The 15,731-nt window shown below is 34.4% G+C and overlaps 1 protein-coding gene across 3 annotated transcripts in view; it reads right to left on the reverse strand.

Moving 5' to 3' along the window:
- The window catches only part of LOC129268462 (endoplasmic reticulum-Golgi intermediate compartment protein 2-like), a 20,260-nt gene continuing 4,529 nt past the window's right edge, over positions 1-15,731 (reverse strand). For all 3 annotated transcript variants that reach the window (XM_064104448.1, XM_064104449.1, XM_064104450.1), the window contains exons 4-11: positions 15,607-15,724; positions 14,689-14,848; positions 13,603-13,690; positions 13,052-13,150; positions 12,567-12,664; positions 11,569-11,731; positions 5,255-5,337; positions 1-3,857 (exon numbers count right to left, since the gene is read on the reverse strand). In XM_064104448.1, the coding sequence (XP_063960518.1) occupies positions 3,774-3,857; positions 5,255-5,337; positions 11,569-11,731; positions 12,567-12,664; positions 13,052-13,150; positions 13,603-13,690; positions 14,689-14,848; positions 15,607-15,724 (893 nt within the window). In that variant the 3' untranslated portion in view covers positions 1-3,773. The remainder of the gene's footprint in view (positions 3,858-5,254; positions 5,338-11,568; positions 11,732-12,566; positions 12,665-13,051; positions 13,151-13,602; positions 13,691-14,688; positions 14,849-15,606; positions 15,725-15,731) is intronic.

The following is a 15,731-nucleotide window of genomic DNA, read 5'->3' on the forward strand; positions in this document are numbered from 1 at the left end:
TGCATTATGACCTTTCTTTATTTCATATTCTTTTCATGCCAATATACATAGAATACATCTGATCTATACTATCCCATGATACACTTAAAATAAAATACCAGGACCTTGTCTTACAGAGAATTACAATTGATATGATCAATCATAACTATGGAAGGCATCAAACACAAACACTCATCCAAGCATCACTGTTTCATGAAGAATGTTGTCAGCGATTTCCAATGACAGATGTTATAATCTACTGAAAGTCCTTGCATCTGATTGGCTGAGGTTAAATTAGTTGGTGTAAAACACTGACAAACACTCTTCATGAAATGCTCCCCAATAGATTACAAGGGACAGTTTTCACATTTCCTAGATTTGTATTATGACATTGACGTCTTTCCATAGTTGAGCTGGATCAGATCAATTGCATTTCTTTTTAAGATAAGGTCAAGATGTTTATCAATATCAAATAAAAATACTGTGATTGCAAGTAGAGTTAAGCAAATAAACTAAAGTAATCAATGAAACATAACAATCATAACAATTATAATAATCAGACAATAGCATTGAAATTTGTAGTATAAAGCACTACAAATGAAACAAAATAAAAAAATCACATTTGAACTTCAATAAATAGACATTAATGTGCCTAAAACATATTACCGATCAAGAGATAGTGAAAAAATGGTTAATATCTTTGAGACACAAACACTTGCTTAAACATAAATGCCAATTGTGGTAACGATCTAAATATGAGCTTGAACAACTTCTTTCAAAGACTACTGTTTGTGCTAAATCTCAAGAGCGTTGGGCCAAAACTGAGGAAGTAGATCACTCTGCAAGATTTTCAAATATATTGCCATAACATGCCATTACCATGGAAACTTAATATACAACATACCCCCCAAAATACACCCCAAGACCAGTGTGCCGAATTCCAGGTGTCTGATTAAAACTAAGCAAGTAGGTAGTTTGTTCCACAAGAGTTAGAACAGACTGATTGCCCAACCAAAAACTATTTCTGATACATCTCCTTCAAACTTCATTTGGCGGGGGTATACTAAATGATAATTCTGAAAATGATATAAGACCCATACAGAAAATGTAATACAAATAATAACAATCCATTCAGGGTTATCGCTATTTTACTAAACAAAAATGAACATTCCTTTTCATTGCAAGCAGCCTCAAAATTGTACATGTTACAATTATTCACCGGAGCTATAAATATGAATAAGAATACATACATGTATCTCTATCAAATTCTGTACTGTATAGAAGATAAAGAGAATAACAAAATAAATGAAAAATAAGTAGATTGAACAAAAATGATTGAAATTAGATGGATTCTTGGTGCAAAAGACGGTCCTTGCAAAGACCCTTTCATGCAATCGCTGCTGCTTAGAATCACTTTCCCCAATTTAACCAAGACCATAATGATGTGTGGAAACATGATATTCATGATGAAATTAGATAAATTCTCAATACACCATAAAGAGAGACATATAAATGTACAGAACACCACTGAAAAATTCCTTTTTTAATTTTGTTGAGAAAGGAGAAGAAAATCACTTCGTGAATCATAAGATATCTGAACACAAAACATGTCCGGCAACACCCTAGTGGGTGTCAGCATAAAAATGTTTCAAGGAATTCTAGAACAATGATTTTCATTTGCATTCTGAAAATAATACTAGTGATACTATGTTAATAACCTCTTAATACTGAACTTAAGTATTGCCCCTGTAAAAATTTTTACCATAATTTACAAAGACCTAATATCATACACATGTACATGAGAATAAAGAACCAATATTTTAGTCAGAGTTTTTAAGAATTTATATTCTCTTTCCAGCATGATTCAAAACCTAATTTATATTTAATAGATCAGTGCAGGTTATGTTTTTAAATAAATATCAGCAAAAATAATTTCACTAGATCTGCATACATGTACAGTATTATGTAGACCAAACTAGTCAGTCAGGAAACATAATTTATCCACTTTGGCATATGTAAACCTTTCTCTGCTCATACAGGAATATAAGCCAGTTCATGGAAAGCTGACGATCAATTTTTCATTAGGATGAGCACTAACATTTTCAAATGAAGATGTTGCCTAAGTTTTCCAAGCAAAGCATTAAAATTCTAAGAATGAAAGGCACTGTATAGTCCAGGTGACTCAAATAGCACATGAGGGGTAAAGGTTTTTTTTTTTAATCTGTATGTTTTATTGTCTGCACATTTCACTGTTGTTTGGGCTGTCATATACCAGTGATTATGAAGACATTGTTTCTCTTCAGCTTGGATGTGATGAAAAGAACATTTTAAAAGGAATACATGAATAATCATCAAATCACAAATGCCTATGTCAGTGAATTTGAAAACCACCTTCATGGTTTATCTCAAATGACCTTTTACTGCTTGTGCGCAGTTTACAATCATGAACAGGCTTACAATCTAGCACATCAATCAGTTTTCAGGCACAGACCTTGATTGCAACTATGATCAACAAGTGGGTCTTAACATAAGACTAGCACAAATACAACTTGTTGTTCCAATGAGGGACCTTCTATGCACAAATCACTTCCAGGGACTTTAGGCTGTACATTAAGAACACTTTCCTACAGTGAAGGGAAGGGTCTAAACAGCAAACTACACATAATTATACATGAAACCTCAACTTACGATTTCTGAGTGCAATTATTCAAAACAGATAAATGGAATGAACTATATAATTGCGCAAAGAGCAATTACATGAAAATAATGTAACAATGTACCCATTATACACTGTGAACTGATGATCATATACAGTACAATAATATATTGAGTTTCAATATTGATTGTTGGATACAGAAATAAAACAAAATAATTTAAGGGGCAACTTCGTAATGATCAGCCTGTTTTGTACGTATGACCCCTGTATTATTTCCATTCTTACTTCTCAAGACATTATACTATGAGAGTATTATTACCTTTCATATCAACTAAAAAACAAAGAAAAATCATTTCAGGAAGTTTCCCACATATAGCAGGTCAGAGTACATCCTGTATGTAACTGCCCTAATTAATGCACTTACATTACAATAAAATTTTTTTTTAAAAATTTCACCAGAAAGCTCGCATTAAAAAATACCACCGAGGACTAACCATGATAATAAATCAACAATCAAATTTGGAAGACATATAAGAGATTACTCATGAAAGTAAAGTGTTAAAGTACAAAATTACTTCAAGCAAGTACTGTATTGAGTAAATCCCAAGTTTCATTTTAAAATGTCATTTTTTAAAAGTCCAGTCTTTGCTTTTTGGGTATCTCATATAGACACCCAATCAATCCACTGATAAAACAGGAGATATTGACTGGCTCAAGATAATTGGATTCACACAATCATTTTTCTTTCATCAATCGAAAAAGCAAACGATAAAATATGCAGAATTAGATTAATATTATCATTTAAACAATTATTTTTATTAAAAAGATACCGGTACATCTATTCCACATAATTATCTCAAACATAGTCAAACTATTAAAATGTACTAACAAACTTTGATAATCACAATGGACATTTCAAAATCAAGTTGTTTGTTAAATGTGATACTCGTAGGAAAGAAAAACTCTGGTCATTTCCATCTAACCGAAAGAATCGCAATTACTAGCAGAATCGTTGATTTTGGATCTTGAACAAAGTTTAGTAGCCATCGTAAAAATAAAAACACAAGGACTATTCAGCTGATACATACTTAACAAACAGCATTACCATATCTTGAAGGAGAGAGCCTTGCCTGACATGTCAACTGAGAACTGATGATGATGGAAGGATACCAGGAGCAGCAGGAGATTGATTGATATCTAAATGATGACCAGGTAATGGCGCCTGAAGGGAATAAATACAATTTTTAAACGGGTTCAAGGATGTAGCAAATGTGTGCTGATACAAGTCTCTTGTTCATGCTTTAATTCTACAAAACCTCCCAGCTTTGCATTTTTGTGCAGCACTGTGCATTTTGGGTGCATCATTTTACTCATAGCACGTAAAAAAAAGGAAAGGCTATTGGTACAGGCGTTTACTTAGGCACTCATACTAGATACGCCTGTGATGTCATAATAGAAACCAGGAACAAGTGTGACCTCTTCATCTGCACAACGCTCAAGAATTTTGGGAGATTCGAACAACCTTTCCACTTTAAGTTTACACTGCGCACTCGATTTATAAAACAAATAATGCACGCTTTTAAATTTGTGATATTACTTACTATGCAGGCACCTCGGTTATTCGCATTAACATGCAAAAGCATTCAGCTGCATCGCCACAACACACTCACAAATGTGCATTATTTGTATAATAGAATTATTATTATTAATCTTCTCTTGTATCACACAAATTAATCCTGTAAAGTTGAATCAAATACAAAGAGAAAAGCTCAACAAGCACAAGACTAAAACTTTAATGAAAATCAGATATAAGATATAACAGTTCTCAAAATTTCAAGTTTTGGTTAGTTTTAACAAACCTTCTATAAAATCTGAAATACAAGTAAATCTGCCTAATTTCAATCTTATGGGACCGCAACAATCTACTTGAATAATTGAATGAAATTAGGAAAGAACTAAAATAGAATTGGAATACAAAAGAAATTAGATTAAAGTTGAAATCTTAAAGGGGAATCCAGCCTTGGCCATAAAATGTTGTGTTGGGAAGGAGAAAAATAAATTAAACAGAATGGTGAAAGTTTGAAAGAAATAGGACAAGCAATAAGAAAGTTATAGCTGCTTTAAAATTGAGATCACTAATACTATGTAGATTTCAAATTGGCAACTGGGTAAGTAAATTATGACAAGGGGCAAGGACAACTTTCCCATAGGCCATGTACTTTATTATCAGGGATTTGTGGTTTTCTCCTTAGTACCCATTCCCCTGGAGCAGTAATCTAAATATAACCCAGGTAGTATATTGTTTTATGTCCTCATGAAAGAAAAATATAATTTGAAATAAAACTTTTGGGAAAAATGACATTTTAGCCACAATATGTATTGGAGTACATGTAAGAGTAGTCCTTGCCTTACATCACTGTGACATCCTATATGCGGCCAATTTGAAGTCTCCATGGGTATAGTGATTATCAATATTTACAACTTTTAAAAATTCATAACTTTCTTGTTGTTTGTCCAATATTGTTCAAACTTTCACCTATCAACTTGTCTGATTTTTCTTTTCCTTATAAAACAATTTTTTATTAGGGTTGGATTCCCCTTTAACTGAAAGACACTCACCTGATTTGATTTGTCTGATTTGAATTTGTTAAATCTGCAACATATTACATCCATAAGAAGACCCATCAAACTATTGATAATACCTGTAATAAAAAAACACCATAATATAAACCGATATATACCAATATCAAACATATAAACAATAAACACAATATACACAGAGTAAATAGACATAGAAATCATGTGTAAAATAACTACCGTACATGTATTAATCAACATTATTTGTACAGCGCTTTATATCACCAAACAAGTCTCTAAGTGTTTAGGAAAAATAGAAAGAGAGAAGGAATCTTAGCAAATTTGAGCGTAAATCACAAGTTGAAATTTTTTTGATATTCTGAACTGAAAATGGACATTTGTAGGACCGTTTGTAGGAATTCATGAAGAGAATACATATCTTACCTGTTTAAAATTTTTTTCTATACAGTGCGTCCCAGAAAAAACAAAACCAAGAATTATTGATGATTTGTCATAACTTAATCACAAATACAATAGACAAATGACCTATCATTGTAAAGCTGAGTCTCCTCTTTTATTTGAAATAACTTAGATTATTTATCATTTAGTCAGGCAGCATATGTCATGATTTACCGGCTACTTCGAAAAATTGGGTAAGTCTGATTTTTCACTTTTATGTGATAGGTGACATCACAAGGAACAACTTTCAACTTGGTGACAAATTTCTAATGGTCATCTTGACCATGTAAGGGGTCAAAATGTGGTCAATAGGGGTCAATTTTTGAAATTGCCCCGATTGCGTCGAGTCATACATCAAATTGTTTGTTCTGTTATACTGAACAAAAAATTGTACACAAGCATATACTCTTGACCTCCCGTTTAAAAGTTATGACCGGAAAGGTCAAAAGGTCAACAAACTTTCGGTAAATGGCAAATTACACTGACATTGTTAAGAAAGCTCCTTTTCCGTGTTTTATGCATGTGTGTACTTTTTTATTTTCGATTTTGATAAGTCCATCGTCAGAGGTTCTTATCCAGAAGATATAAAGGGTCAAGACAAGGTCAGGGAAAGGTCAAAAGGTCAACAAACTTTCATTAGAAGTAAAAATACACTAAAAGTGGTTAGAATTTTAGAAGTCTTATTTTTCATGGGTTCTTTATTTTGAAAAGTCTCTACCTAAGAAGACATTATATATATATATATATATATATATATATTGTGTGAAAGAAATGGATGAAGAGAACAATGGTAGGCGTAATAATAATAATAATATAGGATATTTATATTGCGCACATATCCACCTTGTTAGGTGCTCAAGGCGCTCCTATATTACCCGGCTAAGCTAGGCGTTCACAGCGCACACAGCTTTTTAAGGAATTACTTCCTACCGGTACCCATTTACCTCACCTGGGTTGAGTGCAGCACACTGTGGATCAGTTTCTTGCTGAAGGAAATTACGCCATGGCTGGGATTCGAACCCACGACCCTCTGTTTCAAAGTCCAAAGACTAATCCACTGGGCCACAACGCTCCACATAGTAGCTTAGCTTAAATCAAGGTTCCCCAGAGCTATCTACCCTTTTGGAAAAATTGGTGATGCCAAAAAAATGTCTCCGCCGGGAATCGAACCCGGGCCCCCAGCTTTGAACGCCGGTGCCTTAACCACTAGACCACAGAGACGGGTTAGTGGCTAGGGCGACCCCGATCCGATTGACCGTCAGATAGACAGATTTTCGACACCATACCAATTATAATTTCCTTTGTCGGGTGAAGGTGGGTTTTGAACAATGACAAGCCGCCATGCCTCAGCTGGATCAAAGCTATTGCTTTGATACAGTACACGTATGGGAGAAAGTATACAAATGTGTGAAGTTATACATGTACTACAGCTTTGGCGACTCTTTTATTTAAATATTTGTGTGAAAGAAATGGATGAAGAGAACAATGGTAGGCGTAGCTTAAATCAAGGTTCCCCAGAGCTATCTACCCTTTTGGAAAAATTGGTGATGCCGAAAAAATGTCTCCGCCGGGAATCGAACCCGGGCCCCCAGCTTTGAACGCCGGTGCCTTAACCACTAGACCACAGAGACGGGTTAGTGGCTAGGGCGACCCTGATCCGATTGACCGTCAGATAGACAGATTTACGACACAATACCAATTATAATTTCCTTTGTCGGGTGAAGGTGGGTTTTGAACAATGACAAGCCGCCATGCCTCAGCTGGATCAAAGCTATTGCTTTGATACAGTACACGTATGGGAGAAAGTATACTAATGTGTGAAGTTATACATGTACTACAGCTTTGGCAACTCTTTTATTTAAATATTGTGTGAAAGAAATGGATGAAGAGAACAATGGTAGATTAAATAAAAGAGTTGCCAAAGCTGTAGTACATGTATAACTTCACACATTTGTATACTTTCTCCCATACGTGTACTGTATCAAAGCAATAGCTTTGATCCAGCTGAGGCATGGCGGCTTGTCATTGTTCAAAACCCACCTTCACCCGACAAAGGAAATTATAATTGGTATGGTGTCGAAAATCTGTCTATCTGACGGTCAATCGGATCGGGGTCGCCCTAGCCACTAACCCGTCTCTGTGGTCTAGTGGTTAAGGCACCGGCGTTCAAAGCTGGGGGCCCGGGTTCGATTCCCGGCGGAGACATTTTTTTGGCATCACCAATTTTTCCAAAAGGGTAGATAGCTCTGGGGAACCTTGATTTAAGCTACGCCTACCATTGTTCTCTTCATCCATTTCTTTCACACAATATTTAAATAAAAGAGTTGCCAAAGCTGTAGTACATGTATAACTTCACACACATATATATATATATATATATATATATATAAAGGGGTCAAATGTGCTTATTTAGGAACAAAACAGATAAACAGAGATAGACGTCGAATACATTCAGTGTGGTATCATGGTATTGCATTAATACTTTGAAACGACTTGACAAACCCTTATGCCTTTCAAATCTTATCATCATGGTGTGATAAGTGCAACCAGCTCTTTCCGATTTTTTAAAATGTATATATTTAGGAATTCAATTCAAGTTCAATTCATTTTCAATTTACTAGTCTTTTATATGTAAAGAAGTATTTTCTTCATTTGCTTTGTACAGAATATTTTAATTAACATAAATTATTGTAATGTATTGAGGTATAAGTATAATACTATGTTAACACAAAATAAACAAATCAATTGATCAGTGCTCCCAGCTCCTAAGAAAGATGCCTAACATTTCATTTGGATTAACTTTCGAATAAGATAAGGTTAGGATTGAGGATGAAAAGTTGGGTTCCAATTGCTCCTTCTAATTCTAATGTGTGACGGTTACATTATTTCTGGCAAAGAGGTAACATCGACCGTGCAGGCATGCTCATTGTAGTCATGGGTGTCCATTATGCTGATGTGATATATTCTGACCATTACTCGATCTCTGGAGCCAAGAAGGACTACACATTTCTGGTGCATGCGCTGTTCTGAGCTTATCATTGGGGCCCTTTTGCATTTTGCAAAGTGAAATTTAAGGATTTCGTGCACACTTTTGGTCAATTATATTTATTTTTCAGTAAAAATGCCAGTCTTCACAATTTCTGGGGGGGCAGCTGTTAGAACTGGTATTAAGTTTAGTCTCATGTTGTATGCTCTGGGAAAAAACACACTTGATAAAATCCGGAGATAAAATAGTACAAGCCGTGTTAATGGCAGCACATAATCAGAAATGTGTAGTCCTTCTTGGCTCCAGAGATCGAGTACTGGTCAGAATATATCACATCAGCATGATGGACACCCATGACTGATTACAATGTGCATGCCTGTACGAAGTTGCCTCTTAATTGTCAGAAATAACGTCCCACATTATAATTACTTAAGGAGCAATTGGAGCCCTACCTATCACATCATCCTCAATCCTAACCTCCTATCTTATTCGCAAGTTAATCTAAATAAGATATTAGGCACCTTTCTTAGGAGCTGGAAGCACTGATCAATCGATGTGTTTACTCTTTTAACATAGTATTACATATTTATACCCCAATACATTACAATAACTTCTATTGATTAAAATATTCTGTACAAAGCAAATGGATGAAATGTTTCTTTCCATGTAAAAGACAAGCAAATGGAAATGAATTGAATTCCTAAATCAAGAAACTCTGAAAGAGCTGGTTGCACTTATAACATCATGAAGATGATACGATTTTAAGGGCGTTAGGGTTTGTCAAGTCGTTTCAAAGTATTCCTGCAATTTTATTGAACGTTTATCTCTATTTTGTTCTCAAGTGAGCACATTTGACCCCTTTTTTATCTAATGGATGTCCTCTTAGATAGAGACTTTTCAAAATAAAGAACCAATTACTTCTTAGATTCTAACCGCTATTAGTGTATTTTGGCTACCAATGAAAGTTTGTTGATCTTTTGACCTTTCCCTGACCTTGTCTTGACCCTTTATATCTTCTGGATAATGACCTCTGACGATGGACTTATGAAAATCGAAAATAAAAAAGTACACACATGCACAAAAACACGGAAAATGAGCTTTCTTATTAATTTCAGAGTAATTTGCCATTTACCAAAAGTTCGTTGACCTTTTGACCTTTCCGGTCATAACTTTTTAACGGGATGTCAAGAGTATATGCTTGTGTACAATTTTTTGTTCAGTATAACAAAACAAACAATTTGATGTATGACTCGACACAATCGGGGCAATTTCAAAAATTGACCCCTATTGACCACATTTTGACCCCTCACATGGTCAAGATGACCATTAGAAATTTGTCACCAAGTTGAAAGTTGTTCCTTGTGATGTCACCAATCTAATAAACGTGAAAAATCAGACTTAGCCAATTTGTCGAAGTAGATGACATATGCTGCCTGACTAATTCATGCATGAGTGAGCAAAAACAATTTGAAGAAAGGAAACCAAAAAGTCACTTGGCGGGCGGTATCCAAGTTTCAAAAAAGAAATTTTTAAAAAGTTCAATATCTGCTGTTTAATTTGATACCCCAATTACAGAAAACGGTCAAGAAGTAACAAAGTTCTGTTTATTTGAATTAAGGCTTGAATTCCAACAATTTCATAAAATGAAGAGGTTTTACTGGATAGCTTTCAGACTTACTCGACACTCCGTTTTGTTGACGATCAGCCATGCATAAAGTCTTCTGTTAACCGTGCGATAGCTTAGGTGAGAAACCGGTGAAAACGTGTATGTTTCATGAAATTATGGAAATACAAGCATTGTTTTGAAGAAACATAGCTTTGTTATTTCTCGACCATTTTCTGCGATTTAGCTATCAAATTAAAGAGCAGATATTGAACTTTTTAGGCATGTGATTTTCTTTTTGAAATTTTGATACCCCCGCCAAATGACTTTTTGCTATCCTTTCTTCAAAATTGTTTTTACTCACTCATGCGTGGATGAGAAATCTCATATGTTATACCATCTGAAAGAAGAGGTTCTAAGCTTTACAATGATAGGTAATTTGTCTATTGTATTTGTCTTTAAGTTATGATAAATCATCGCTAAACCTCGGTTTCGTTTTTTGTGGGACGCACTGTATAAAGACCTAAAATGGGGACATATTTAAACACTTTTAATAATCCTGAAGCGCTAAGAGAAATATTTGTTGTATATTGAAAATGAAATGTTTCAAGAGCCATTTAATCATCTTGAACAGGAATTATGTATCTCATTAAACATGCAATGCATACGTTGGGAGGAGTGAACACACACGTACGTAGGCCCTAAGCAAAGTATGTTTCATCTAATTGTAAAAAAAATATTTCTGTTTCATTGTTCCTTTTCCCATTGTTTCTCTTTTTTCCCCCGCTTACTCTCCTTCCCCTCATTTTTGTGCCACCAGATTGGAGGTGGGGCATGTGCTCCCTCGTAGCAATGCCACTGTTAAACACAATCAATATTTTCAATATCAATCAATATTTTACCATTAAAGCTAAATGAAAGTAGTTGCAGTAAAACACTAATTTCGTAAAAAAAGTCTGTAAAACCAAGGTTAAGTATTAATACATCATCGTGGATCTAGATCTGGTAGTTACATAAACTGAACTTTGTGAAATCATAAAATCTAAGCTGAAAAACGATCACACTAAAGATCGCCAACACAGATAGGCACACGTGGGACAGTGTATTATTATTGCTGGAATAAAGACCCGACGGAAGTGACCGAATCCGCGCTTATTTCTCAGGAATTACACAATTTCTTCCAGAATCCTTTGGCACATATTTTTTATTCATACAAACAGACACTTGAGTGGTAATTATATTAGTTTCTGTAAAAAGTCATTTTGAGATCGTTACCACAACTGGCATTTATCTTTAATTCTTAGTTACCTGATGTAGCAAAAACACCACCCACAATGCCACATAGTCTAACAAGAAGTTTCCAGAAAGGATCATATACTTCTTCTACTGAGATGACAAGAGATGATAGCTCATATTTAAAGAATATCCCTGCAACTCCATGGCTACCTGCACCATGGTTTATAGCACGCTCCTGAAATGAGAATACAGAAATTCAGTTATTGAGATAAATGTTTTTAGAATAATAAAGGAAAATCTCTAGGGGCCATAGAAATCTGCTTGGCTTGGGACAAGTGTTAAAATTGTGCCCCTTCCAACATCTGACCCAAGAGATTTGCTTAAATCGTGCCCCTTCGAAATTTTTGGCACCTGTGATACCGTTATTTATGAAATTGAACTCTCGACTTATATATATTTTCCCCCCTTTCCCCTTTTCGCACCGTGTAAAATTCGTGAACAGGTATGTGCCACCTTTCACCCTAGAAACTCCACTAATTAAATAATGTTCTGAAACATTTAAAACATAATCCCATGAGAGCCTGTTGAAGGAATCCATCCCTTTCCATATTTGACTATTAAAAAAATGCATAAAAAATATTGTCTTTTGGATGGCATTGCAAGGATACTTTACTTTGTAATGATCTATAGGTAAAGATGGAGGAAAAACTACTCTATCTTTTCTCGGAGATCAAAACAAATTAAAATCAGGTGTTCGACATACGAGAATGGAGAAGGCTAATAATAACATGTTATGCAGGGGCCCGCTGGAAGAACAGCTTATACCGCAGTCACATTTGCTCTACAGTGGCCGTAAGGCAAGTAAAAAACAGCCGTTTTATTCAATTTTATTCAAACCTCCTATATGTAGCTATTACAAAAAAATTTAAACGGCCGTTTTTGACTCCCCGTATGGCCTCCATAGAGCAAATGTGACTGAGGTATTATAGCAGAAGTGGCTACCCTATTATTATTGCTCTACAATTTACATTCTTCTGAGAATACAGGGTGAAAAATGAATACCAACTTACCCGTTCGGTGACAGCATATTGGTGAGTATCAGCCTTAGCTGCCCTAGTTTTGACTTTAGTTGGTACAATCTGAATAAAATACTGGTAGATTTGAAGAGCTGTATCAAAATAATAATAATACTTAGAGATTATGAGACAGACAAGCAGTGGAATATCAGCCATGTTTGTAAACATTTTTTGGTGCAGCAACTAATCCAAAAATACATGAAAACTCTTCATATAATCTAATAAATTTCACAACTTATATCAAACTTTTCACAAGACATTTAAATTTCCAACCTTAACTTTACAAAATCAAACAATGGATGACAATTTGATTGCAATATTTCTTAATTTTCTTGAATGAATTTATTGGCCTTAAATATAACAAATTAAAGTAGAACCCCTTTTAGTGTAAGCTGCCTTATCAGTTTTTCAATTCTTCCCTCAATAGCACCATCTTGGTGCAAAGAATGAAGTTGTAACCAATAAATTGTTCTACTTACATTCATTAGTAATCTTGAGATCTCCATCTAATGGGTTCACTATACCAGGAACAGGAGTACCATAGGAAAAATGATCTATCCGATGAGAAAAATTATAACCTGGAATAACAAAAATAGACATTTTTTAATTGGGCATGAAGTTAAAATGACTATGGTACCAGTTTTTAAACATAGTACATATTGTCACCAGGGTAAAAAAAAAGAAGAAAAAAAAGAAAATTCTGGGCATCTCATTTTTGGAGGTGAAAATAATTTTTTCCATTGATAATCAAGCATGGCGCAGAAAGAGGAGAGTTGGTGCTTTGTCACCGAGAATGAAAATAAATTTCAAACTTCAAATTTCCTGGGCCTATAAGGGGTGTATAATATGTTGGTTCTTAATTTATTTATCCTGTCGAAGACTACATTGTTTCTCATCTGTCTATAAATTTTCTCTTTAATTATTATAAGTTGTTTCATGAACACATCCCACTGATGTGCAATTAGTACGATGTTTCAAATAGATGAATAAGTAATATACTTCACAGAACACAATCTTTTTATATACTTACTTTTTGAATCTATCATAAGTGCTAGATGGGCATGACCTAGAGGGTGAGGTATACTTTTACCAATTGTTACATGAAAATTACCAGAAACCTAGAGAAAGAATGGTGAAATATAGAAAGGAAAAGTACTAGGTTATAAGGCTCATTGGTTAAAACACACAATAATTTGATTAGTGATCAAAACTCTTGTTCTTGTATTCAGAGTATTACAGTGAAGTAAAAATACTAACTGGTGTCTATAGGCCTTGGTTGCAAACAACTGACCCAGATGGCGACAGCATACTGCCCAACGCGCAACATAGTCCAGGAGGAATAAAGTGCTACACTAAGTAAGGCATTAAATTATTAGTATTGAATGAAATGATTCCCACATCGATCCTTTGCATTTAAGTTGTAAAATTCTGATTATTTCTATATTGTATTTCTAATCAACTGCAGATACAATGTTTTGACATTCATATCATCATTGATTACTATAGTATTCCAAATATGTCTTGTACTATAACCTCTGAGTAAAAAAAACTTGGCACCTCACAAATCCCCATTTAAGAAAGAAATATGTCATAAATGATAATCATTATATATGGCCTAAAGAGAATCTTCTCCTAAATAATTTGATACCATATTTATGTGGTATGTCTTCACACTTGGAAAATAACCCCAGATGCCAATGATGTCACAATCCTACATGAGAAATAGTAAACATCCCTTTTCAATGAAATTAACTTGAGAATAGATACTTAAAAGTGTTTATTTACAATTATAATGTAAATTACTGAAAAAAAAGTGTTTTGAAATGGATTTTAATGCAACCCTTGTAGGATTTTGACATCATTGACATCTGGATTCATTCATTGCAGTCATGCCTTACTTTGGCGCAAATCAAAATTTACCTCACTGCAAAGATTACCTCCTGATCATCCAAGCGTTAACAAATACCACATAAATATGGTATCAAATTATTTGGGAGAACATACTCCTTCAGGCCATACATATGTGTACATGATAATTTTTTTTAAATTGGGAGTTTGTGAGGTGTCAAGGTTGTTTTTTTACTCACACGGTATAGGGCTGAGTCATTGTCCTTACCTTATTTGTTGTGAGTGAGCCATATAATCTACAAGCATCAGGTCTTTTGCCTGCATCAACCTTCCTTGGCTGTGATTGTTTACTACTGAACCCTGTTTGAAATAATAAATCTTGTATAGCATGTTCTTCACTCAGAGCCTTTCTAACAGTCTGTAATGTCCTGTAATGAAAGAGAAGATTTGTTACTTTGCATTAATTATAGCTTTAGTTTACTACCAGTCCTGTTTGGAATAACATATCTTGTATAACATGTCCTTCACTCAAAGCCTTTCTTACAGGCTTTCCTATTATGTACTTTACATCCAATTGAATGCACAAAGTGCATGCATTGTGTGCAGGCATGCCAGGATCTGATCACCGGGGTAATAATCATTGCAGTGTAAAGTGCCTAGAAACAAAATGTAATAAGCGCTATCTAATTCAATTCATTTTATTTCACTCGATAAAAAAACATATATACAGGTAAATAAGAAATACAAAATGGCAAGAAAGAACAAAACAAAGTATATTTAAACGAAAATGATAATACAGTAAATAGTGTACAAAACAGGCTTCGAGTGTGGACTGGCATTAAAGATCTGTTGGATCTTAGAAGTTACAGAAAGAAAGAAAAAGAAGGGATACAAAATAGAACATACAAAAGAAAAACAAACATTAACAAAGTTAAAATGAAGAGTTTGCCTTTCTATAAAAATGATAGAAAAAAGGTAAAGGTGTATATGTAACTATTATTATTATTTCTTTTTCTCCCATGAAATTAAAGAAATCAGGACATTCTGATTTTTTGCCATTTTGAAAGTTGAAAATCAGGACAGTTGGCAGGTCTGGAATAACACTTCAAAATAATTGGCATCATTGAATGTAATAAAGCTTTAAAACTGCTTGAATCTGTGTCTAAGTCTGAATGAATGCACTTACCTATGCCAAGATTTTTGTTCTGGAGTCATCTCAAAAGTTGTAGGTTCCTCTTTTAATCTTCCACTGAATTTAAACATAGCTGAATCTCCTGCTGAATCTAATACATCTGCTCCTATATCTATTGA

Source organism: Lytechinus pictus, chromosome 9, assembly GCF_037042905.1.
Source record: "Lytechinus pictus isolate F3 Inbred chromosome 9, Lp3.0, whole genome shotgun sequence".
NCBI lineage: Eukaryota > Metazoa > Echinodermata > Echinoidea > Temnopleuroida > Toxopneustidae > Lytechinus > Lytechinus pictus.